The sequence below is a fragment of the Podarcis melisellensis genome (genome assembly GCF_964234715.1).
Source record: "Podarcis melisellensis genome assembly, chromosome: 11".
NCBI classification, from domain to species: Eukaryota; Metazoa; Chordata; class Lepidosauria; order Squamata; family Lacertidae; genus Podarcis; species Podarcis melisellensis.
This window is the reverse complement of record NC_138543.1, coordinates 50723241-50748356: the sequence shown is the minus strand read 5'-3', so window position 1 is coordinate 50748356 and position 25116 is coordinate 50723241. Positions and strand designations below refer to the sequence as shown.

General features: G+C 49.2%; 2 protein-coding genes across 7 annotated transcripts in view; one reads left to right on the top strand and one right to left on the bottom strand.

The window, feature by feature from the left end:
• The window catches only part of MBD2 (methyl-CpG binding domain protein 2), a 61807-nt gene extending 58289 nt beyond the window's left edge, over positions 1–3518 (bottom strand). Inside the window, exon 1 of one of the 2 annotated variants that reach the window (XM_081930015.1) lies at positions 3014–3518. In XM_081930015.1, coding sequence (XP_081786141.1) covers positions 3014–3129 — 116 coding nt within the window. In that variant the 5' untranslated portion in view covers positions 3130–3518. The remainder of the gene's footprint in view (positions 1–3013) is intronic. The other variant, XM_081930016.1, reaches the window with a different exon arrangement.
• A 78-nt stretch (positions 3519–3596) lies between these two features.
• On the top strand, positions 3597–23952 carry POLI (DNA polymerase iota). Of its 5 annotated transcripts, XM_081929677.1 has the most exons (11): positions 7569–7734; positions 9893–10018; positions 10971–11135; positions 13127–13279; positions 13361–13597; positions 14658–14836; positions 16267–16358; positions 17754–17887; positions 19975–20177; positions 22425–23261; positions 23298–23952. In XM_081929677.1, the coding sequence occupies exons 1-10, from the start codon at positions 7635–7637 to the stop codon at positions 23229–23231; spliced, it is 2196 nt and encodes a 731-aa protein (XP_081785803.1). In that variant the 5' UTR covers positions 7569–7634; the 3' UTR covers positions 23232–23261; positions 23298–23952. The 5 variants fall into 5 exon arrangements, with proteins under 5 accessions (XP_081785805.1, XP_081785803.1, XP_081785802.1 ...); XM_081929679.1 differs by lacking the exon at positions 7569–7734 and adding an exon at positions 3597–3774 and having other exon boundaries at positions 22425–23952; XM_081929676.1 differs by having other exon boundaries at positions 22425–23952.
• The last annotated feature ends 1164 nt before the right edge of the window (positions 23953–25116 follow it).

Genomic DNA, 25116 nt, shown 5'->3' with positions numbered 1-25116 from the left:
TGGTGCATATCGCGGCAAGCAGGGGTCACAAGGAGGGGACCCCGCTCAGGGTCTCCTTCCGCCCTCCCCCCCCCAAAAAATATATATTGAGCAGACACTGTTTAGGCAAACAGTTCCAAAGGATGGGCGATACATGCATGCTGGGTGGGCGATACATGCATGCTGCAGGAAGGAAAATAAGTCATACCTCGGGTTGAAGTCGCTTCAGGTTAAGCGTTTTGGGTTGCACTCCACGGTGACCCAGAAGTAATGGAGCACGTTACAGTGGTGCCTCGCAAGACGAATGCCTTGCAAAATGAAAAACCCGCAAGACGAAAGGGTTTTTCGGTTTTTGCGTCGCTTCGCAAGACGAATTTCCCTATGGGCTTGCTTCGCAAGACGAAAACGTCTTGCGAGTTTGTTCGCTTTTTTCCTAAAGCCGCTTGAAGAGGCGCAGTTGCGACAGACCGTGCTTCGCAAGACGAAAAACATCGCAAGACGAAAAGACTCGCGGAACGAATTATTTTCGTCTTGCGAGGCACCACTGTACTTCCAGGTTTCGCCGTTCGCGCATGCACAGACACTCAAAATGATGCGTGGACCCGGGTTGCGTTCGCTTCAGGATGCGAACGGGGCTCCGGAACGGATCCCGTTCACATCCAGAGGTACCACTGTAAATGTCTGTCAAGGACATTTTGATGGACACAGAGGGGTGATAGGAGGCACCAGCCAGGGAACTCCCAGGGGAAGAAGACTCAGGGGACTGGTGGTGGGACGACAATGAGTAGTCAAGAGCAGCAGTGTAACTAGCCGCTCGGGTGCCGGGTGCGGTGCACATGTCCTGCAGCCGGGGGCTGGGCGAGCCGCGCATGGGGGTGAGGGGCACTGCGTGGAGCCTCTCTACCACCTCCCCCCGGCTGTAGACACAAGCCCCACACTGCCGTTTCAGGCAGTGCAGAGCCTGCAGGCGCCCAAGCCACTCCCAGGAGAGACGCGTGGCTCAGGCCCCGTGGTAAGTGCCGGCCCTCGTGGTGTGGCACCCAGTGCCAGCCACGTTTTGTTAGGTTTGTTGACCGAACTAAAAAGTTTTGTGAGCCCATTTTTTTTTAAAAAAAAAACAACTCATATTTTTGTCGTTTTGTCACACACACACACCCCTGTGATGACACCCAGGGCGGTCTGCACCCTCCGCATCCCCTCTCCTCTGCCACTGGTCAAGAGGGAGAAGAGGGAGCAGACTGGGAGGAGGTGGTGTCGGAAGCTGAAGAGGAAACAGGGTTTAGTGAGCAGGAAGAGGCTGTGGCAGAGAGCAGTCTGGAATCCAAGGTAGAAGCAGAGGCTGGAGAGGAGCGGGAGCAAGCAGCAGAGATGACAGGCTGCTGAAGAAACCAGGGAGTCTCCTGCTGCTGCTGCTGCGACCAGCTCCCTTCCCCCAGGTCTCTCGGAGAAATGAAACAAACAGAGTAGAGGGAGGTTGTGCACAGGCGGAGCCTGAGATAGTGTGGGAAATACCCTGCAGAGGAGGAGTCCTAGTGGGCCCTGGGAAGGCCGGGACCTTCAGTCCTCGCAAATGCTTCATTGGGACAAGATCTCCTAGAAAGAGTTGCTGAGAGCACTAGGCACTGGCCTCGGGCAATTTGTTGTTTTTGTTGCTGACCTACGCCTGACTCCAGCCCTGACAATGCCACTCCATACAACAGATGTTGGTAATGTGATGCCCTCCAGATGTTTTGGACTACAGCTCCCATCTTGCCCAGCCAGTGCGGCCAGTGGTCAGGAATGGTGGGCGTTGTAGTCTGTAACATCTGAAAAGCAGTAAGTTGGCTACGCCCCTGCTGTCCAGACACACCCAGGGCAGGGCAGAGAAAGCAGACTTCTTTGCTTTGGGGGGGGGGGTCACTTTTCCAGGCAGCAGTCTAGAGGACGTAAACGGATCTTGCCAAACAAACCAAACCCTTCCAACTGGCCAGGCTGCAGGATCCGGGCTTTCCGCCTGGCATTTATGGATATGCACGTGTTGCACAAAGCCAGAAGGGGGAGAAAGGGGGAAGAAAAGATATTACTGTTGAAGCGAGGCATGTTTTTCCTACCTAGAAACTTTGAGAAAAAGTTCTCATTCCCTTGCAAGCGAAACTGCTGGCAGAAGTTTTATCATACCTCCACCAGAGCTGAACTGCTGCTCTGAACCCCAGAAAGGGAGGCCAAGAGACCAGAGTAGCAAAGTATAAAAAGTAGGGCCACCAGAGGCCACATAAGGCCGGTTTAGAGCCTAGCCTGGCTCCACCAGTCAGCAGTCCCTTTTGTGAGTTCGGTGACACTGATAGAAAATAAGAGAAGGAAAGAAGCCTTATTGGAATGGTTGTTGTTGTTTAGTTGTGTCTGACTCTTTGTGACCCCATGGACCAGAGCACGCCTGTCTTCCACTGCCTCCCGCAGTTTGGTCAAACTCATCCGCAGGGAAGCAAATGGGAGTTAAGAGGAAAAGAGAATGCCACCAACGCACAAATTGGTTCATCTCCCAAAGCCACTCAAAGTTACGCAGACCAGACTTTGTTTCAAAAACTAAATGCGTCAGGTTGCCAATTCCTGAGAAAGTTACAACTTCCCACCACAAAGGGTGAGAATCACTCCTAAAACTTAAGACACGTGGAACCTGGAGCTCCCTAGAAACTTGGGAGGCAGGAGAGTAACTTAGTCTACTACGTTCAGAGGAACCGCCTGAAAGTTGCGCCCTTTTCTATCCTAATATCCTGCGTGTGGAATCTAGAACACCTGAGGAGGGAAGCCCCTCACTCTGCACATGCTCAGGAGGCGCCGCCAGAAAGCCACGACTCCTCCTGCCCTCTTCAGCGCCACTCCCAAGCGCGGCGTGCCGAACCCTCGAACTCCCCGGGAGCCCCTCACTCTGCACATGCTCAGAGGGCGGCGGCGCTTCTCCGGCTGCGAGTTTTGAACCCGGCCATGACGAAACCGCCTCTGGGGTCACGCCCTGACTCGAGCTGGGCGGCTGGCGCTTCCGATGGAGAGGCTTTACCTGAAATAGTAGACATCGCTCTTGCCGGCGCTGAGCCCCGATTTCCGGATGACCTCCTCCTTCTTCCACCCGGGAGGCAGCGCCGGGCAGTCCACCCGCTTCCCCCGCTTCTCCATGCGCGGGGCTCGGCGGCGGCGCCCCTCCGACGGAGCCCAAGAAGAGAGTTGCTCCGGAGCAAGCGAGGCCTGCTGTCCGGCTGCCTGGCCGGCTCGTGCGGCGGCCCCTTGGCCGGCAGAGGAGGCCGGCCGGCCGGAGGCTGGGCAGGCGAGGGGCGCCGGAGAGACCCGCTCAGCGGCCGCCCGTCGAGGCTCCTGTCCAGCGGCAGCGGCGGCGACGCTCCGCGCCTGCTCCTCCTGCGCCGCTGAACTCCGTCGGCCAGAGCTGGGAGGCAGAGTTGGGGCTGCTGCGCGCGCAGCGCTCTCCTCTTGCCCGGTGGCGGCGGCGACGGCGGCGGCCGCGGGAGCGCCTGCCTCTCCGCCTCCTCTTGCTGCTGCTTCCGTAACTGAGCCTCGGAATCCGTGTCATCGGCGCTCGGAACCTCGGGGTCATAGAGCCCGCGCGGCGCAGCCAAAGGAGGCGGGGAGGGGAGGGGGGCGGCACGCCAGCCAAGCGCCCGCCCCCCAGACGAGCCAGCCGGGCACACGCACCCGGCTCGGCCCGGAAGACCGCCTCCCCTGCCCTCCGCGCTCCAACTTTACGCGCGCCCCTCGCCGCGGACGGCACAGAGGAGGCGAATGGGCTGCGCAGCGCCGCCCTCCGAGGTAGTGCTAGAGGCTGCCGGCCTGCGTCTCTAACACCCCCCTCCCCCGCATATTGGTAGGCTCCTCCAACTCCCATCAGCGCCGGCCAGCGCGACCAATGGTTAACGTCGACGTCTGGTGGGGCACAGGGTCCCCCGGTTGTTAGAGGGCGGGACTAGTGTGTGTTAGAGGGGCGGTGCGGTGCAGTGGTTAGAGTAGCCCTGCACGACACCGGGTTGGACTAGATGACCCTCGTGGTCTCTAGGGTTCTCTATGACTCTGACCTGGGAAAGCAGGGTTCGATTCCCCGCTCACGGGGCTGGCCCGGGGACAGTCGCTGCTCGTCATCCCGACCTACCCCGCAGGGTTGTCGTGAGGATGAAGTGAGCAGGGGGAGGACCGTTGAGCCGGAGGGAAACGCGGGATCGAACTGCGATGGTTTCGCATTATCGTTATCATTAGTTGCATTTATTCGTGTCGCGCTGCAAAAATGTCTCAAAGCCACTTGCAGTTCTGAAAGCGCGCGTGATACAAAATGTAACTATATTCAATAAAAGAATATTGATATATGTGCTGTAAGACTTCGCTGTTTCCAATGGAGCTTTACTCCTAGGTAAGTGTCTCTACTTTCCAAAGGAGCTGGTTTAGGATTGTAGCCCGGTGCTCCAGTTCCCGCACATTTGGAATCTGGAGCCGAGGGTTTTTGCTGACTTTACTATTTTAGAGAGCGCCCTTGAGCATGTGCAGAATGACCTTCCCAGTGGCTACCGCGAAGGGCTAGATCCCTCAGTATAGGGTAAGGGCTTACTCCGAAAAAGAGTTTCAATTTGTAGGAAGCGCCTCTGAGCATGTGCAAAGTGAGGAGCTCCAAATCCCACACATCTGGACTTAAAAAGTGGGGGTTTTCTCGGATAAAGGCATTTAACATTTTTGAGAGCACGTAGGTCGCTTTCCCCGTGTCAAACGGAGACGCACAGATCCCAAACATCTGGTCGAGAGCTTCCTCGGTAAAAGTTTAAACTTTTAGGTAGCGGTTCTGAGCAAGTGTATAGAATCACAGAATTGGAAAGGACCCTGAGGATCATCTAGTCCAACCCCGTTAGTAAGAGCGTGGTGCTGATAACGCCAAAGTTGCAGGTTCGATCCCCATATGGGACGTCTGCATACTTTTGTAAAGTGGATTTCCACACACACACAAATGCACAGCTATTGAGGCGCTCCAGTTTCCAAAACTCTAGGTTTACTAGCGAGGTTCGAGGACAGAAAGAGTTCTAACTTTCAGGCAATACTTCTGAGCATGTGCAAAGCGCCGTCCCCCCTGGCTCCTGAACAGATCCATCACACACCGGAAATTGTGGGCGAGGTCGTGCATCTCCGAGAGCGGGAACTTTCGGGAAAACGAGCCGTCCGGATTCCGGACATCTTTAATTTTAGAAACGGGGAATTGTCTGCCTGGGCGGAGCTCGCCGGCTTCTCTGAGCCTGCAGTTGGGCGCGGAGGAGACGGGGACGCGGAGCGGGTTCAAATCTTAGGCGTTGCCTACGTGGAAAAGCCAAGGCGGGGAGAGGGGAGAGGCTTCCTTCTGTGCCAGCCACGTGTAGATGCCTACAAGAGAGAACTGGGCATCTTCGCCCTTCTGAGTCTTAAAACAGCATCAGTGGGGTTTATTTGCCATACCGCGAATGCAAAACAGAAACAAGAGCAAAGTTACTTCGGCTGCAAGGCTTGCCCTCATTGCAAATGCTTTAAGGTTGTCGTGAAAGCTACTTGAGCATAAACATGCAAGACCTCAGGTCGTTTATTATTTGAACGTAAGGCTTTCTGGTGAGCAAAAAGGTTCCAGCATAGGAAACTGCCTTATACCGAATCAGTCGACGTAACTCACTGTCTTGCAGTGGTTTTCCAGGGTACCAGGCTGGGGTCAATGCCAGCCCTACGGTGATATGCTAGGAATTGGACATGGGACCCTTTGCATGCATAGCATAAAATTGTGGAGGTGGAAGGGATACCAAGGGTCATCTAGTCCGACCCCCCTGCAATGCAGGAATATTTTGCCCAACATGGGACTTGAACCCACGACCCTGAGATTAAGAGTCTCATGCCCTACCCACTGAGCTACCAAGGCAGATGTGCCCTGCCACTGAGCTACAGCCCTTACCCAATGGGCGCACGGCACACAGGACGATATTTTTTTTGCAAGGCTTGATGCAAAAAGCACACAGAGTGGTTTGAGAAAGCCCCACCCATCTGGGTCAACCAGTGTGTGACTTCCCTATGCACAGGGTGAGGGAGAAGTGCAAGGCAATTTAAAAAATGAATTATCTTCGCCTGCCAGTGAACTCTGAATTCCCTTCCAAACACACCTTTCTGCTTGGCCCTGGTTTATAATTTGGGGGAACAAAATGCAGGTTCTTAGAAGCTGTTTGTGGTGACCTCTAGACTCCTCTAGGATTTGCCATCCTGTTTCTAAGCAAAACCCACACAATTTGGCCTACTAAGGGAATTGGAGGCTTCCAGCTCTAGGGTGGAGAGGAAGGGAAGGTGTCTCTGGTACAGTGGTACCTTGGGTTACATATTACATACACTTCAGATTACATATGCTTCAGGTTACAGACTCTGTTAACCCAGAAATATTACCTCAGGTTAAGAACTTTGCTTCAGGATGAGAACAGAAATCGTGCTCCGGCAGCGCGGCAGCAGCAGGAGGCCCCATTAGCTAAAGTGGTGCTTCAGGTTAAGAACAGTTTCAGGTTAAGAACGGACCTCCGGAACGAATTAAGTACTTAACCCGAGGTACCACTGTGTTGGGAATAAAACAGAAGAGGAGGGCACCATCTTCACCCTAAACCATGCTCTGCTTTATGTGATGTGAGTTTCCAGAAGCGTTTGCTTGTCTGCAGCTGGGGACAGAATACTAGGTGGATCCGGTCTGATCCAGCCTTACTGTAATTTTTTTTAAGTGATTATATAAATGTGCAAAGGCTGAGGTGCCGGATCCACCTTGAGGCCCCATAAACAAGCTCACAACCTGTTACACAAGCTTAATTGCTCTCACGTCTTGCTATCCTAAATACACTTGCCATGAGATTCCTGCATTGCGGGGTTGGGCAACAATAGGTGACCCTCGTGATCCCTTCCAACTCTTTGATTCTATGAGACCCATCACTTATATTTAGACTATGTTCCCCCCCCCCCCCCAAGAATCCTGTTAAGGGTGCTGGTAACTCTCCTTCTCTTGAGGGGCAAACTATAGTTCCCAGGATTCTTTTGAAGTCACCTGCTTCAATTGTGCATTGAATATGCTTTAAATGTTTTGTGTGGGCCTGCCCTATAAAGCACCGAAGCTTGATCCTGACTCAAGGCACTTTCGAATTGACACTTGCCCTAAATTAGAATTCCCACGCGACGCCTACTTGATCGGTATTGGATTTGAAACTGCTGAGCATATGAGGTTGTCTTGAAATATATTATTCACGTGTGGACTTGCTTTGTTTGCTGTGAAATCGCTTCGGGATATATATTTTTTTTCCTGGGAAGCAAGCGGTTCATCCATGGGCGATTATCCATTGTTGCACGCACGCCTTACTCGGAAGTAAAGCAGCGCCATTCCATCCAACGGGATTTCTCTCTCTGGTGTGCAATGTTCTGGCCCTCCGCCTCCCCTACAGGAATGAAGAGATGCTGGGCAAAGGGAGGACCTTGAACTTTAACCCGATCCGGATTAAGCCATGCTGATCTCAGAGAGACCAGACGCCGGAACGAGGAAGGAAGGAAGGGAGTCTCTTCGCGTAACTCCGCCTCCCCAGCTGGCCGGCCATGCGCAGCGCGCGGGCGAAGGTGGCGCCCGTTTGCCGCGGCCGCGCAGACGCCGCTCGCATCTAATGGAGGGGTCCGGAGACGACGAGGAACCGGATTGGCTTCTGCCGGAGCCCGCCGGCAGCCCTGGGAGAGATCCTCTTGCTGCTGGAGGAAGAGTCCCATGTAAACAGGGGCGAACAGTTTGGGGGCGGGGGTTTGCTGCTTTGCTTCCACTGCGCCATCTACCGAGCTCGGTACAAAGCGGCGTGGGAAGCGAATTCAGAATTCGGACCCGCTCCTCTTTAGTCACTGTCTGGAAAGCTGGCGCCTCTCCCAAGGATATTGGGAACAGTTGTGGTCGCCTCGCTCCCCAAACGGGACGTTGTAGAACGGAGAGCGTTTCAGAAAAAGGCAAAAGAAAAATGATCCGAGGGGATGGAGAGCTCCTGCTGCCTCCCTGGGACTAGATGGGCTCCTGGTCTGATCCTGCAAGGCTCTTCTGATGCCCTCTCAAAAATACAGAGAGTTCATTGCAGAAAGAGAAAGGCATAGCTAGAGGGGAATACAGTGTGAGAGTAGGGGCGTCGCTGCTAACCTTCGAGAAAGCAGGCTGAGAACAGCATGAGAGAATGGAATAAGGAATACTTAATGGTTTACTAACACCAGTATAATTTTGCACACTTGCACACTGCTGTGGACAGTCATCGGGGTGTATGCATGGGTGCAAGCTGCTGCTGTGTGCAAGAGATCTGCAGACTGGCGTGCTAATTCTTAGTTTATTATTAATTGGATTTTATTACTCTCCCTCGAAGAGTAGCATTAGAAAAGAGCAGCAGCTCTTCTTCTTCTTCTTCTTCTGGGCCACACTTTTAACAATAAAGAAATTGCTCATGCCACACTGATTTTATTAATTTATTTATAAGAAATACATTGGAAAATAAAAGGACCACAACTAGGATTGCCCTCGGTATGACTTGATGCTCTTGCTTTCATTTTTCAAAAGATACCCATCCATAGTCTGCAAATAATATCTATATATAGATACTATGCAACACTACAATGAAAAGTTTAAATGTTTCCTTGTCCTTGAATCTTCCCCAGCACACCTGTCATCCTCTCCTGTCACACCCTTCGAGAACCACTGCTATAAGGGGGGGGGGAGCAGCAAACTTTCCCCAAAATCTGGTTGCGGCGAAGGAGGGAGCAACCTGCTTCTCACAATATTACCATTGAGGATCCTTTGCTGGAAGGCATTTGCCCCATCAATGTATCTCGGCTAGGGATGGAGCAGGATGTTACCTCCTTAGCATCCCCCCCCTCTCTCTCTCTTGAGCTTTGGACCCCACTTTGCGTGCCCGTCCCCCATGCAAAGGTGGTGCTGTGCTCTTATGAGAATCAGTGTGTGCAGGTTGCAGGATGTGCCCCCTTACAAAGATGGCAAGTAAGGATTAATGGTGCTGTACCCTCTGTGAGATGCAAGGAGGAGAGACCCCTTGACCTCAGCCCAGTATTCCTGAAGGTGCGTCTCCACCCCCATTGTTCAGCCTGAACACTGAGGTCCAGCTCTGAGGGCCTTCTGGTGGTTCCCTCCCTGTGAGAAGTGAGGTTACAGGGAACCAGGCAGAGGGCCTTCTCAATAGTGGTGCCTGCCCTGTGGAACGCCTTCGCACCAGATGTCAAGGAAATAAACAACTACCTGACGTTTAGAAGACATCTGAAGGCAGCCCTGCTTGGGGAAGTTTTTAATGTCTGATGTTTTATTGTGTTCCTTTTGGAAGCTGCCCAGAGTGACTAGGGAGGCCCAGCCAGATGGGTGGGGTATAAGTTGTTGTTAACAGGTTTGCTTGAATCTGAATGTCTGTGAATTCTTTGCACCATAGATTAACACTTTTCCTCCTTGCTGCTCCCTTAAAACAGCAGCTTGAGGCCCCAAAATTTAGCCGGAAGATGTTCTTGTCCCTATAGTAAGAGAAGCTTTTTTTCCAAATATCTGTTGCTTAGAAGGCTGTTACAGATAGGTAGCCGTGTTGGTTTGCCATAGTCAAAACAAAAAGAATTCCTTCCAGTAGCACCTTAAAGACCAACTAAGTTAGTTCTTGGTATGAGCTTTCGTGTGCATGCACACGAAAGCTCATACCAAGAACTAACTTAGTTGGTCTTTAAGGTGCTACTGGAAGGAATTCTTTTTGTTTTTTTAGAAGGCTGTTGTTAGAATTGCAGTAGCAGGGCCGATAGAACACTGGTAACTGTAGTTACAGCTGGTAATATGTTAACATGCTTTAGCACTTGGTGGCGAAAACATGAAAAATGAATTAATCTCTGTTTTGACCTTTCACTGCAGCTTGCCATGGCAAAGTAGTATCAGCGGGAAGCTCTCAGCACCGAATCATTGTGCACCTTGACCTGGATTGTTTTTATGCGCAGGTGGAAATGATCTGCAATCCTGAATTAAGAAGCAAACCTTTAGGTAATCTCCTAGTTGACTGCTCTTCTGTGTATGCCTGCATTTTTCATTTTCCCCAAGTAATTACCGTATTTTTCGCTCTATAGGATGCACCGGACCACAAGAGGCACCTAGTTTTTAGAGGGGGAAATCAAGAAAAAATATATTATTTCTCTTTCCCCCCCCCAGCCCCAAAGAGCAGCAGACTGGTTGCGCACAGCCTGTCCGCTTCTCCCAGAGCTTCTCCGGGCTGCGGGGGAAGCCCGGATTTTCCCCCCAGCCCCAAAGAGCAAAGAAGCCAAGACAGCCAGCGGGATCCATCCCACTGGCTGTCTTGGCTTCCTCTTTAGCCCCGCGCAACCTCTGCAGCCAGGAGAGGCTACGCACAGCTTTGGCTGTGAGCAGGATGGATCCCGCTCGCTGTCCTGGCTTCCTTTTTAGCCTCGGGGCGGGGGAAGCCCGAGCTTCCCCCGACCCCAGCCCCCAGAACTAGTCAGGGAGTGGGCTTCCATCAGAGCAGAGTTACAGGTAATACCGTATTTTTCGCTCCATATGACACACTTTTTTCCTCTTAAAACTAAGGGGAAATGTCTGTGCGTCTTATGGAGCGAATGTGTGGGGCTGCGGGGGGGACCCAAGTTTCCCCCGACCCCAGCCCCCAGAACAGGTCAGGGAGTAGTGGCAAGGCTGCGCACAGCCTTGCCTCCACTCCTGGAGCTTGCGAGTGAGTGCTCTCAAGAGGGAGTGCCTAAGGCTGCAATCCTAAACGCACTTGCTAGGGAATACGACCCACTGAACACAGTGCAACTTGCTTCTGCTTAACTATGCGTTGATTTGTGTTGGATATTAATCTTGGAAATTTAAAAAAAAAAAAAGGAGAAAAGCAATACTGTGCGAGTTACTGAAATATACTTTGGCATGTTGCAAACTCCAAATGGATTGTTCATTTCAGCTGCTTCATTTCTGCCTCTTCCAGGTGTGCAACAGAAATACCTGATGGTCACCTGCAATTATGAAGCCAGGAATGCTGGAGTCAAGAAGTGCATGTCTGTGAAAGAAGCCAAGGAAAAGTGTCCAGAATTGGTGCTGGTTAATGGAGAGGATCTGACAAAATACCGGGAAATGTCTTATAAGTTTACAGGTATCATCACCTTGACAGGTTTTTTTTTAAAAAAAATTATTGATACAGCAAGAAAAAAGAAAAAACGCAAATACCAAATTACACACAGGAATAACCATAGACACATAATTTTCTTAGCAAATAATGAAACATATATTGGTCTTAACACTAAAGACCCAACCTCCGTCTATTCCATATTTCGATTTCATATCATTGCCAACACAGACTTTTATCATAATTAAACTTTTTCTTAATATATCTAATTTCTTATATCTACCTTGCAACTATTACTGAAGTTCCTCGAATGCTGCAACAGAATTTAAACTACTATATTTATTTTTCAAATATTATTTGAAAACCTCCCATTTTAAAACAAGTTCCTGTTTTGATTTATATGTTTTGAATCCAAACCAAAGGCCAGGTGGAACAGCTCTGTCTTGCAAGCCCTGCGGAAAGTTGTCAAGTCCCTCAGGGCCCTAGTCTCTTGTGACAAAGCGTTCCACCAAGTCGGGGCCAGTACTGAAAAGGCCATGGCCCTAGTTGAGACCAATCTAACCGACTTGGGACCTCCAAAATGTTGTCATTTGTGGAATAACATACAACCTGCAGAATCATGGCAGTGATCCTCTCCTCAAAGCCTGGGGAAATAAGTCACAGCTCAAGCCTGCCCTTGTCTACTCAGAAGTAATGCGGTGGGGCTTGCTCCCCGGCAAGTGGGGTTGGGATTAGGGCCTGAGCATTCAGCTGCCACCAAAATCTTGTTCATTTCAATCAGCCTTGCAAAGGAGATGTTTATTGCGTTGGCTTTGGACTTGAAAGCTGTGGGTGGAAGTGCCAACTCTATCAACTCCCCCAGGTCTCCTTAAGCAAGATGCATTGTCTCACTGTTGCTTCCAGTCTAAAGTGCTCCATATACCATATTGGCCCGAATATAAGCCACACTCGAAATAAGCCGTACCTTTAAAATTCAAGGGGAAAAAATAAAAAAAAGACAATACCTGAATATAAGCCGCTCCCTTAAAATTCCGCAGGCACTCACACCCGTTCCGTTTTGCCCTATGTCTGTTTCAGCAGCGATATCGTAAAAGCCAGTTTTTGTAAGTTTGTGAATTTAAGCTGTACTTTAACTTTTCAATGGTCGGAATTTTTGGGGGGGCGGGAGTGTGGCTTATATTCGGGTCAATACAGTAGCATGGTTTCTGCGAGAATGGGCAGAATGAAAAATAAATATAATCATTATTTTATTAGAAAAATAATTTTGATCTGGATTGATCAGGTATGGTAGACATTATGGTGGGCTGGCCTTCCAACTTTCCTTACATCAACAGAGCAATGCATTCCTGTGTTTATGTTTAGCTTCCAACCCAGGCTGCTGAGTGTGGGGATCCCGAGCTGAAAAGTGCATCCTTCAGGTCTGGACTTGGACCCATCTGCCTCTATTCTTGTTCAGTCAAAGAGAAGGTGATTACGGGTTCCTCAAAAGAGCAATTCAGAAATATTAGGCAACCTTGTCCAAAAGTGTCAGGCCTAGGCTATGGGCAGCAGTCTGTGATGAGCCTTGGATTTTTCTATTAAGGAGGTATTAATTTTCTTCTTCTCCCTGTAAGGTAAAGGTAAAGGACCCCTGGACAGTTAAGTCCAGTCAAAGGGGTTGCGGCGCTCATCTCGCTTTCAGGCCAAAGGAGCCAGCATTTGTCCACAGACAGTTTTCCGGGTCATGTGGCCAGCAGGACTAAACCTTTTCTGGTGCAACAGGACACCGTGACGAATGCCAGAGTGCACGGAAACGCCATTTACCTTCCCGCCGCAGCGGTACCTATTTAACTACTTGCACTGGCGTGCTTTCGAACTGCTAGGTTGGCAGGAGCTGTGACAGAGCAACAGGAGCTCACCCCGTCACGGAGATTCGAACCGCCGACCTTCCGATCAGCAGGCTAAAGAGGCTCAGTGGTTTAGCCACCCGTGTCTCCCCTCCACTAGCTCAGTTAAACACTTTGTTGTTTTGTCTACAGCCTTGTTGGAAGAATTTACTCCACTGGTGGAAAGACTTGGATTGGATGAAAATTTTGTGGACATCACTGAGATGGTCGAAAAAAGGCTGGGACAATGGAGAAAAGATGCCTTTTCTCAAATCTCTCTCTCAGGCCATGTATATAACAATCAGAGTAAGTACCTCGCCCTTCCTAAGCGAGGTTGCTTGGCCTGTTAGATGCACCTCTTCATAATGCTTTCTGTTTCCTTCTCAGCTGTCGATTTACATGATCCAGTGCACATACGATTGGCTGTGGGGTCTCAGGTGGCAGCGGAGTTGAGAGCATCCATGTACACCAGGCTGGGCCTCACAGGCTGTGCAGGAGTGGCAACTAACAAATTACTCTCCAAGTTGGTGTCCGGGACCTTTAAACCAAACCAGCAAACTGTTCTTTTGCCGGAGGGTCGGCAGGACCTCATGAACAGCCTTGACAACGTCATGAAAGTGCCTGGTAAGATGGGGAAGGGGAGATTCCTTTGCTCCAGTTAGATATGCACTCACCTGTATAGGTTAGGTTTAAGAGGAGGGGGATTGGGGAAAAGGTTTCTTCTTTTGAGTGGGTGGCGAGAAAAGAGAAATTCTACCTTGCTTTATTCTGTACACACATTGTGTGTTTTTTGTGTATAATTTTTTTATTAAATTTTCTGTTTTACAATTTAAAATATTCATTTAAACAACCTCAAAATGTCAATGATTTCCCTTCTTCTCTTTCCACGGTTCATTTTTCATATCATAAATCCCTGCATATTTTACATAAACTAAACCGTTCACTATTCCATTATTACATCCATCAAAACATATTTACACTGTTGAGTTTATCATAATGCTGTCAACGTTTTCAAGTATATACAATTTCCCCCCATATATTCAATAAACATTTTCCTATCTTCTTTAAACGTATGTTCTTCTTGTTCTCTTGTTCTATATGTTAGGTCCGCAAGCTGCGTGTATTCCATCAGTTTAAGTTGCCATTCTTCTTTAATTGGGACCTCGCTTGCTTTCCATTCTGGGGCTAACAAAACACGGGCCGCAGTCGTAGCATACATAAATAACCTTTTTTGTCACCTGGGAATTTCAATCTGAATTGTCCCCAACAAAAAGGATCTCTCTCTGTCTCTCTCTCTCTCTCTTTTTTTTTTTTGGAAAAGCACTTTTAAACTTTTTAAAAAATTCATTATGAATTATTTCCCAATACTCTTTTACCCTTTTACAGGTCCTATTCTGTACACACATTGTTACCTTTCTTAGTGGTTGATAGGTTTTCAATCTGGAAGCGAAAAAGGCCGTTCAGAAATAAGGGGCCAGTTTTTACATACTAAGGGGACTTCCTGGGTTTGCTTTCAAATAAATAAATATGCTTGTGGGCATGCCTGAAGCCTCCTGCTGTCTTTGAATTGAGGACTTCCTAGTTCAAGGTCAGCATTCCATTCCATTTCATACTAGTCCACTGAGAGATTTGCACTCCCATGTTTCCTCCAGTGCTTGTAGAGTGAGCTATTTCTCTTGTGCAGGTATCGGCTATAAAACAGCAAAGCGCCTTGCAACGCTGGGAATCACCACAGTGCGTGACCTTCAGACGTGCCCGACTGCAATCTTAGAGAGAGAGCTGGGATCTTCAGTTGCCCAACATATCCAGAAGCTCAGCTGGGGAGAAGATGATTCCCCAGTCAACCCATTGGGGCTCCCTCAGGTATAGAGGAAAACACAGGTGCTCAAGGTCTTCCCAAGAGCCAGTGTGGTGTAGTGGTTAAGAGCAGTAGACTTGTAATCTAGGGAACCGGGTTCGCGTCTCCGCTCCTCCACATGCAGCTGCTGGGTGACCGTGGGCTAGTCACACTTCTCTGAAGTCTCTCAGCCGCACTCACCTCACAGAGTGTTTGTTGTGGGGGAGGAAGGGAAAGGAGAATGTTAGCCCTTTGAGACTCCTTCAGGTAGTGATAAAGCAGGATATCAAATCCAAACTCCTCCTCCTCCTCTTCTTCTCTGCCTCTGTTCTCAACATTCTGCCATGCCCTAGTCACTGGGGGCGGAGAACACTTTCTCAGCCCAGGTCCCACATTCCCTCATGGCGGACAAAGGCCAGAGGCAAAGATGGGCAGAGCAATGGATGCAAATCTAGATTCTGTGTCATAGGTTCTATTCCAGCCACACACACACCAGCTGTTTCAATGCAGACCTACCTCTCCCCAAGAGGCATTAAAAGGTAAAGGGACCCCTGACCATTAGGTACAGTCGCAGACAACTCTGGGGTTGCGGCGCTCATCTTGCTTTATTGGCTCAGGGAGCCAGCATGTGGCCAGCATGGCTAAGCCGCTTCTGGCGAACCAGAGCAGCGCACAGAAACGCCATTTACCTTCCCGCCAGAGTGGTACCTATTGATCTACTTGCACTTTGACGTGCTTTCGAACTGCTAGGTGGGCAGGAGCAGGGACCGAGCAACGGGAGCTCACCCCATCGTGGGGATTCGAACCGCCGACCTTCTGATTGTCAAGTCCTAGTCTCTGTGGTTTAACCCATAGCGCCACCCACATCCCCAAGAGGCATTATCACAGATCAAATAATTTCCATCCCGGCAAAAGCTTTGAAATGGACATTGATGTTGAGGGTTGTGGCCCAAGAAGAGTCCTGAGGCCCAGACAGAGATATCTGGAGAGAGTGAATCTCCCCACCTCCCTGCCTGAGTTTTCTTGTTTTTGGGATCTGTCTGTCTCAAGAGACAATAGAGTGTGTCATCGGGGGTGAAGTCAAACCATTGCGTTAGCAGCAACAAAATGACCTCCTCAGGGCACAAGTCTGGGCAGTGTGTCTGGAGGTCCTGGGCTGGCCAGATGACAATACCCACCTCTCGGCCTCACTGATGTGGTCCAAAGGAAAGCAGAGCATTTGGTACTAGCTTGGCTGTGATTCATCAGAAGTTTGACTTACTGTACTTGGTTTCCCCAAATGCAATATTTCAGAGGTGATTTCACAGCATGTAAATCTTAAAGAACAAAGATAGTTGGGTGAAAAATCAGCCTGTGCAGAATGTACAGATCCATGGTTTCCTCATATTTTTTCCGACCCATTTGTTGTCGCTGTGGTATTAACAATTACAATAATGGTTTTTTTAATGTTCTGCAGTCTCTCAGTGATGAAGACTCCTTTAGAAAGTGCTCTTCCGAAGCCGAAGTGAAAAAGAAAATTGAAGAGCTGCTTGATAGTCTTCTGGACAGGTGACCTTACTGTGGAGTAACTTATCAGAAGAGATGCGCCTGGGCATAAGCTGAAATTATCTCTTATAAAATACAGTGGTACCTCGGCTTAAGTACTTAATTCTTTCTGGTGGTCCATTCTTAACCTGAAACTGTTCTTAACCTGAAGCACCACTTTAGCTAATGGGACCTCCTGCTGCTACTGGGCCACCGGAGCACGATTTCTGTTCTCATCCTGAAGCAAAGTTCTTAACCCAAGGTACTATTTCTGGGTTAGCAGAGTCTGCAACCTGAAGTGTATGTAACCTGAAGCGTATGTAACCCGAGGTACCACTGTATGTATTTTTGACTTGGCTATCATCATGCATGTGTGTGTCATTTGTCCTGCCAATGGCTGTTGCATTCAAATCAAGCAGGACTGGGGGACTGCAAGCACAGGGCCTAAATGCCACCCCTCCAAGCCTCTCTCTGTCTGGGCCTCTTGCCCACGCCATGTTTCTTCTCCCCAGGTCTTGCCTCTCAACAGCCTCCTCGAATGCTGTTGCCTGGCGTGTGTCTGTGCAGAAGCTTTTGGCTTGTCAAAGCAAGAGTTGGTTCTGTTGCTCCGCCCACCACTTGCTCTCCCCCCTCCCATGTCACCCAGGAGGGAGTGGGCTACTTCCATTCACAGATGGAACTGGAGGTCCGTGGAGGCTTCCACTGGAGTCAGATGTGATGTGGCATTTTCACCAATGTCCCTTGAGCAGCCTTCTGCATGACCTCTCATGCTGTCCCCCAGTCCTCCAGAACAGGTTTTCCAGGGGCAAAGTAGCTACAGGAGGAAAGGGAGATTGGCAAAAGTCATCCCACCCCCCTCTTTCTGCCAACAGGAGCCACTCACAAGATCAGGCTTCCTCATAAACTCGGCTCTCCAGATGTTTTGAGACGACAGTTCCCATCATCCCTGACCACTGGTCCTGCTAGCTAGGGATCATGGGAGTTGTTGGCCAAAAACATGTGGAGGGCCGAGGTTGAGGAAGCCTGCACAAGATGCTCCTGCCAGTAGAACCTAAATTTGAATCTCAGCCATAATCCAAAGCACTTGGTTTAGTAGTGTTGATAAAAGTGTTGCTTTCTCTCCTTTGGCTGAAGCTTCCCCAACCCCCCCTCCCCCCCTCTCTCTCTCTCTCTCTCACACACACACAGTTTGTGGCCCCCAGCAAATTACCTCCCAAGACAATGTGGCCCTTGATGGGGTGGGGATGTCACCCAGCTATCCTCGTAGCTGAAGCTCTTGGAGTATTTCTGCAGTGCTGTAAAAATGCTTGATAGGGTTTAGTTTTCTTGAGCCAGGCGAAACTGAGATGTTTGGAAAATGATGGGCATGTCAACCTCTGTCTCCTTCTCCATGTTTGTTTGTTTGTTCCTTTTGGTTAGGTTATACAAGGATGGAAGAAAGCCACATACCATAAGATTAACAATCCGGCAGTTTTCCCCGACCAATAAATGGTTTAATCGGGAGAGCCGCCAGTGCCCCATTCCATCGCATGTGGTCCAGAGGATCGGAACAGGTAACTTGCCTTTGTGGGGGGAATTTTCCTTCAAGATGCGTCTTGTGCCACCATCGCATGCTTTTCAACGATTGGTCAAGATACACTCCTTGGAGCTTCAGTTGAGTTGAGTGCCTTCCCTTCTTGCTCGGTTGCTTTTCTGTTCTGCCTGGTTTTGTTTTGTTACCAGTTGGTTTTGTGGCTTTGTTTTCTGATGTTTATTATGATTTTGTGCTTGCTGCAGTTGCAAGATTTTTGTATCCTGACCTGGGACTGTTCCGTTAAGGCTTTTAAGTGCAAATAACCAATCTGAAGAATTGTGTCCAACGAAATTGTAGTTCGAGTAGACTCATTAAAATTAATGGAACCACGTTAGTTGGGCCCATTAATTTATATGGGTCTTCTGTGACTAGCACTAACGCTGGGTACATTTCTAAACAACTGAGGTGCAGAGGCTGATCACACTAGCCATAGCAATTCCTCCAAGGAGAGCAGAAAACTGCCTGCATCTTGATCCGTTACATAATGCCTCCCTACACACACACACACACACACACACACACACAGAGGGGGGGCACTAGCACATAGCACAATACCCTGTTTACCTGTATTAGCTGACAGTGAACTGGAAAATGATGGTGTAATGGTTCACATGTTGGACTTGCGCTGGGGAGAGCAGTGTACATGACCCAGGTCAGCATTCATTTTGCATTTCATTCCAATCAAGCACTATTATGCAATGTAGTGTGGTCATATAAACCACTTGAGGGACCCCACCTAAGGAGAAAAGCATCCAGTCTCCCTACAGCAAAGAGCAGCAATTACCTAGGCATGACAGACAATGTGTTAGGATTGCAGTCATGATGTTTCTTTGGGAGTAAGTTCAGTATATTCTTGGGGGGCACAGCTTCTTCATCCCAGGCCTACAGGTAGCGACCATTTCTTATCCACCTTGTCTCTTTGTTCCCTCACTCCCCCTGTCATAACATACAGACTCTCCTGGCTATAAGGACTGGGAAGTATCTTCAGAGTCCCCTCTGAGCCAGCGTAGTATAGTGGTTAAGAGCAGTTGACTCGTAATCTGGTGAACCGGGTTTGATTCCCCGCTCCTCCACATGCAGCTGCTGGGTGACCTTGGGCCAGTCACACTTCTTGAAGTCTCTCAGCCTCACTCACCTCACAGAGTGTTTGTTGTGGGGGAGGAAGGGAAAGGAGATTGTTAGCCGCTTTGAGACTCCTTCGGGTAGTGATAAAGCGGGATATCACATCCAAACTCTTCTTCTTCTTCTGAGTCTTTCCTTGCCTCAGTGCCCTGTCTCTTCTCCTTAATCCTCCCTTCCTTGCTCCTCCCTCTCAGCTCTTTGCACTAGAGATGACAAAGCACCACTCTTCCCGTCCCCAAAAGAGATCAGGCCTTCAAGTGTCTGACGTCACTCCTTGCAAAAGCCCAAGGTCTTTGCAAATATGCTGTACAATTATTTTGGGGAATGCTTGATGCTCCCTGCTCCAAGGTGCCCTCCTCAATTTACTTTGGGGGCAGGGGTAAGGCAGAGATAGCTTTAGGTTCTCCCAGTTGCCACTGAGTATACTCTCTTCTGGTGACTAGCAGTGTCCACAAAAACTTCTGCCTATCCCTTTCCCTACTGAACACCCACCCACCTATCAGTTGCCTTGCATCCAGGCTCCCTATATATTGTTTTCAGTTTTTTGTTTCTCTGCATCCTGGGCTTCAGACCACCCTTGTACTGCACCCAAGCAAACAACTTTCCCTTCCTTCATAGAAACGTGGAACTGAGCATTGGGTGCCAGCGTGCCAGCTCTGGCAACGGTATTGGAGGCATCATTGTTACAAGTACCATACTGTATAAATTGGCATTAGCCAATCTGGTGACCTCCAGATGATGTTGGATGACCACTCTCACGGTCCCTGACCATTTGTTATGCTGGCCGGGGTGGTGGGAGTTGGGAGTCCCAACATCCAGAGGGTACCATGCCATCTCCCCCAGTATATATGATCTTTAGTGGAATTCTGGTGCAGATCTTGTTTGACACTGTAAACCGTGTGTAACTTCAGGGTGGGTTTCTCCTGCTTCAATGTTCACATCCAGGTGGCTCCAAAGTCAAGACACACCTGGTTGATCTCCTGATGAAACTGTTTCATAAGATGATAAATGTGCAAGTTCCGTTTCATCTGACACTTCTGAACGTCTGCTTCTCCAGCCTCAAGGCCCCTCCTGCTTCCGCCAAGCAGACTATTGGGTTTTATTTAACTCGTTCACCACCCTCTTCCAGCTGCAGCAAAGTCATTCATGTAAGTTCAGAACTGTATTTCTTTTTTGTAAGTAAATATATATAGAGAGAGATGTTGCCTGCCCTGTCCCAAAGAAATGTTTACTTAAATTCACCAAAAAGAGCTGAGCTCCTCACCTATACTTTGTGGACAAGAATCTCATCTAGTACACAGCTCAGCCTGTTGGTATTGGATGTGTCGCCAACACAAATACAGTATAGGTCAGCAGTGGCCAACCTGGTGCCCACTGGATTACAACTTCACAATCTCCTGACCATTGGCCATGCTGGCTGGGACTGCTGGTAGTTGAATCCAACAGCATATGGAGGGTACCTAGTTGGCTAACCCTGGTATAGATGGTCCCTATCAGAATTCTGGCACAGATCTCAACAGCAGTTTGTTTTTATAAATGAGTAACGTATGTGTAGAGCAGGCAGACCAGTGAAAATATTTCTGGACCTACTCGCAAGAGTACCGTTCAAGGAGCAATTAGAAGAGATTGACAGTCAACTGAATGATGCTTGTTGGGTATCTCAGTCTACCTTTGCCAAGCTAATGCTGTCTGCAGATGTTTTGGACTACGACTCCCATCAGCTCTAGCCAGTGTTATGGACTGGTTGGATGCAGAGGAATGGTGGGAGGAACTGGCTGGGGAGCCAGCAACAGGGCTCAGTGAGTTGGGACAGTCTGCGGCAGAGAGAAGTCAAGAATGAGAGCAGAAGCTGAAGCAGGAGAGTGGAAGGAGGGAGGTCAAGAGGCAGAGATGAGTCAGGCTGGTGACGTTATAGGTGTCTCCCCCCCCCCTGCTATGACAAGCTCCCCTCCCCCCCTGTCTGTCAGGCTTTGGGAACTTGGCTCCCCACCCCCCAGGCTGTAGATAAGCAGGACAAAGTGAAAAGAGTCTCTTACCATTTAAAGAGTTTTTAATGATCACAGCAAAAGAACAAAGCATTGTTTCTCAGAATAGAAGTGCTCCCAATTAAGGTTTCCACCCACTTCCCCCCTAGTCACTTCTGTGCCCTGCAATCTGATCTCACAGCCACCATGCTTTTTGTGTAGCCACCTTATCTGCTCAACGTGGCCTTGGGCTGATAGGCTGGACACTTCCCAGGGAGAGTCTATTAGCTCTCTCTCTCTCTTCCAGTTCTTCTTCTCCTAGCTGTTCCCCACTCAGTTCTGCCCAGCTGTTGTCTTCCAAACTACTGTATTTTTCGCTCTATAAAATGCACCAGACCATAAGATGCACCTAGTTTTTGGAAGAGGAAAACAAGAAAAAATATATTCTGAATCCCAGAAGCCAGGAAGAGCCAGCGGGATCGCTTCGCAGTGATCCCGCTTGCTGTCCCGGCTTATGGGATAGCTGCGTGCAGCCTCTCCTAGGCAAGGGGAGCCTTCATCCCCTGCCCGGGAAAGGCTGTGTACGGCTAAGGTTCCCCCAAGAGCCACACTCCCTTTAAAGAGCACGCGGAGTGTGTGTGCAGCTCTTGGGGGCTTTTCTTGCCTGCCTCCCACCTGCATTCATAACACACACACACACACACACATTTCCCCTTACTTTTTAGGAGGGAAAAAGTGCATCTTATGGAGTGAAAAATACGGTATGTCCCTCTGCAAACCACTGTTCCAAATCTATACTGCTCCACTGCTCCTGGGCAGCTTCGGGATCCTGGTCAGGAGCAGGGGGAGGCGGGAGCTCCCACCATTTCTCATCAGAGCAATACTCCTCAGTACTCTGACACTGACTTGCAGAACCAGGAGATGTATGAAACGGGGGGAGCAAATACACAGTGGCGTAGCGTGGGGGGTGCAGGGGGGGCCGGCCACACTGGGCGCAACATCTGGGGGTTAGGGTTAGGGGGCGCAAATCCACGGGTTAAGGGGTGCAAATTACTTGCCTTGCTCCGGGTGCTGACAATCCATGCTACGCCACTGCAAATACAGACCGCCCGCAGGCGCAGTCTCTGATTGCATGCAAGAACCCCTGGAGAGGTGGAGGTGGGGAGCTTTAGTCATGGCAACTTATTTCATGGATTGGGCCCTACTACAGGGCATGAGCTGCTGTGCTCATTAGGCTCGAAACCCAGCCAAGTCTCTTGAGTATTGTGCTTTGCTAATAAAGAGTTAGCCCCAGCTTTAAGCTGTGTTATTTACTAACTCTGCGACAGCCAGGCTGGGGCTGGTGGAAGCTGTAGTCTGAAACATCTGCTCAGAGCACCAGGTTGGCAAATAATGTTCTTGCACAAAAAAATTGTGTCATTTGTGTTGCAGGAAACAGAAGGTATGGGTGCAGGACGAATAAATTCAGGAGATAAGCTGGACTGCTGTGAAGCTTCCTCAGAGGTGAGGGGTGCTATAAAAGGTCGACTGGAGTCCCCAGACCTCCTGAAAGATACTGGCCTTCTTGAGTTCCCGCTTCATTTACTTCCTGATGGCATTGACTGCAACGTGTTTAACCAGCTTCCAGCAGACATTAAGGAGGAGATTATTTCTAGCCAAATGAGAGGAGATTCTACAGCATCTCTACCGGAACGAACATTATTGGTCCCGAGGGAAGGAAAGCCAGCTAAGGCACAAGACCAAACGAGCCACGCGTCTTTGATTTCTGGAGGCATCCAACAGGACATAAGCTCTTTGGCATGTGGGGACATGGCATCCACCAATGACAAGCCACCCCTAGCTGTAAACACTTGTGCTCCCAGCTGCCCTCTAGAGACTGGTGAAAATGCCTCAATTGCTGACGCTACTGTGGGTGTTAAAAGCTCGCCCCTAGTTCCAGCTCAGCCTTCATTTCTGCAGCTTTGTATTCCAGAGGGGCAGAAACACCCAGACAAAGAAGACAGCAACCAAGGTTGGAAAGACGGTTCAAAACTTGTCCTCCCTCCCAATATTGATCCCCAAACCTTTTCCGAGTTGCCTACAGAGATGCAGAAGGAACTGTTGGTGGAGTGGAAGAGCCAGGAGCCTGCCTCCAAGCTGCCGGCTGGCAAAACTCAAAACAGGCTCAAAAGGGAAAAGAAAGGGCTTCCTTCAGCCCCCCACTCAAACAGTTTGTTAAGATATTTTAAACCCAAATGATCACCAGATACACTGGGTTATCAGTGCAGTGTTGAAACTAAAGAAAATCACATGGCTGAATTCTAGGATGGTGCCATTTCTATCAGCAACTGGAGAAGAGGGCTTGTTTTGTTTTGTTTTGTTTTAGTGCACCCTCAAGTTAAATATATATATAAAACCTCCCTGCACATGGACAACTAGCTCTTGTCTAGCTTTCTCCCCAATGTGCTACTTTGCTACATGATAAGGGTTTGCTTCTTTAATATGTTGGGAGTGCTTAGAAAATGCAGCTACCCACATGCTATCTGCTATAATTGGGAAAGAACCTGACCATGTGATTTTGATGATTTGTGCCGGTGAGCTCTAATCCAAAATCCCTTTTCTCTGAAATGTAAATTTCTTAAAACTCTGGAGAAGAGGTACAAGAAAGGGAAGTGTGTGTATGTGGGGGGTAATATTAAAGGAACACCCCCAGGAAATATTGCTCCCCCTACTCTCACCGTCAAGCACATTGTGGTGATGAGGTTTCTGACCTCTGAAAAGGCAGGTGAGAATATGGGATGGGCGAGGAAAAGCACATAACAGGAGAGACAGACATGAGTAGATGGAACTTGGTGGACCTAGATCCTCTGGTAAGGCAGGGTGATTCAGAAAATGGGGTTTTCCATTTCCATCCTCAAAGTGGGGGTAGTTGACACAAACACAACCAGAATTCTTCGTTCATAAACACAATAAAGTGTGTATTGACCATGGAGTAAGAGTCTGAATTCTTATGACAAATAAACAACGTCTTCCCACTTATGTGTAGAGCAGGTCTAAATACTGTCAGCTTCCTGGAACTAAGCTTGTGTTCCTTAAAGAACTTGGAAGCTGGGAGAAATTTTACAGGTGCACATGTTCCTATTTTAACATTTATGCTGTAAAGGCACTCCGTGCATGTGTAGCCAGCATAGTATAGTGGTTAAGAGCAGTTGACTCGTAATCTGGTGAACTGGGTTCGATTCCCTGCTCCTCCACATGCAGCTGCTGGGTGACCTTGGGCCAGTCACACTTCTTTGAAGTCTCTCAGCCCCACTCACCTCACAGAGTGTTTGTTGTGGGGGAGGAAGGGAAAGGAGAATGTCAGCCGCTTTGAGACTCCTTAAAGGGAGTGAAAGGCGGGATATCAAGTCCAAACTCCTCCTCCCAAAAGGGAAGTTTGCCATTGGGCAACAGTTGTCTAACACTTCTGGGTCCAGAGAGGTCCTCTAAGGAAGAGATGCACCGCAACCACCACCTCCTTGAAGGCAGATGGTACCTCCCCCTTCTCCAATGAAGCCTTGGCCACTCTCTGGACCCACCCAGTCAGCACCCTACAGCTAGCTATAAGAAGCCAAGGTAGGCATTAGTTAAGGGGGCAGGTGGTCAGCTGTGCTTATCCAAGAAAATTGTCCTCATCCTCAGGCCACAATAAGATAAAGTGGTCCAGTGGATTCCCCCCGTATGGACTTGCTCCAAATATGGCATCCTACTCTGCCTAGATCTGAGTGATTTTGTCCCTAAAGTGCCTTGCAAGGTTGTTACAGCAGACCTCTGAGGGAGTCACAGCAAAGCTCTCTTGGCCAGGTAACAAAAGCCCATTCACCAGTCCAATAACATTTGGAAGACCTCACGCTCCTCACCCTTGCCATAACATGAAGATTCACTCAAGGTGATTTAAAGGTAGCTATATGTTTTCTTCCCAGTTCTTAATGCAGAGGATGGTTGTTCCCATCACATACTACCTGCGATCTTCCTTGTGTCTGCCCACTTCTGGAGACCCAACTCTGAATGAGATTGATCTTTGCCTGACCCAACATGGCAACTTCTAAATGGTCCACGCTGACCCCCACCGAGCGCACTCTCTCTGAGGCTTTACATTAAACCA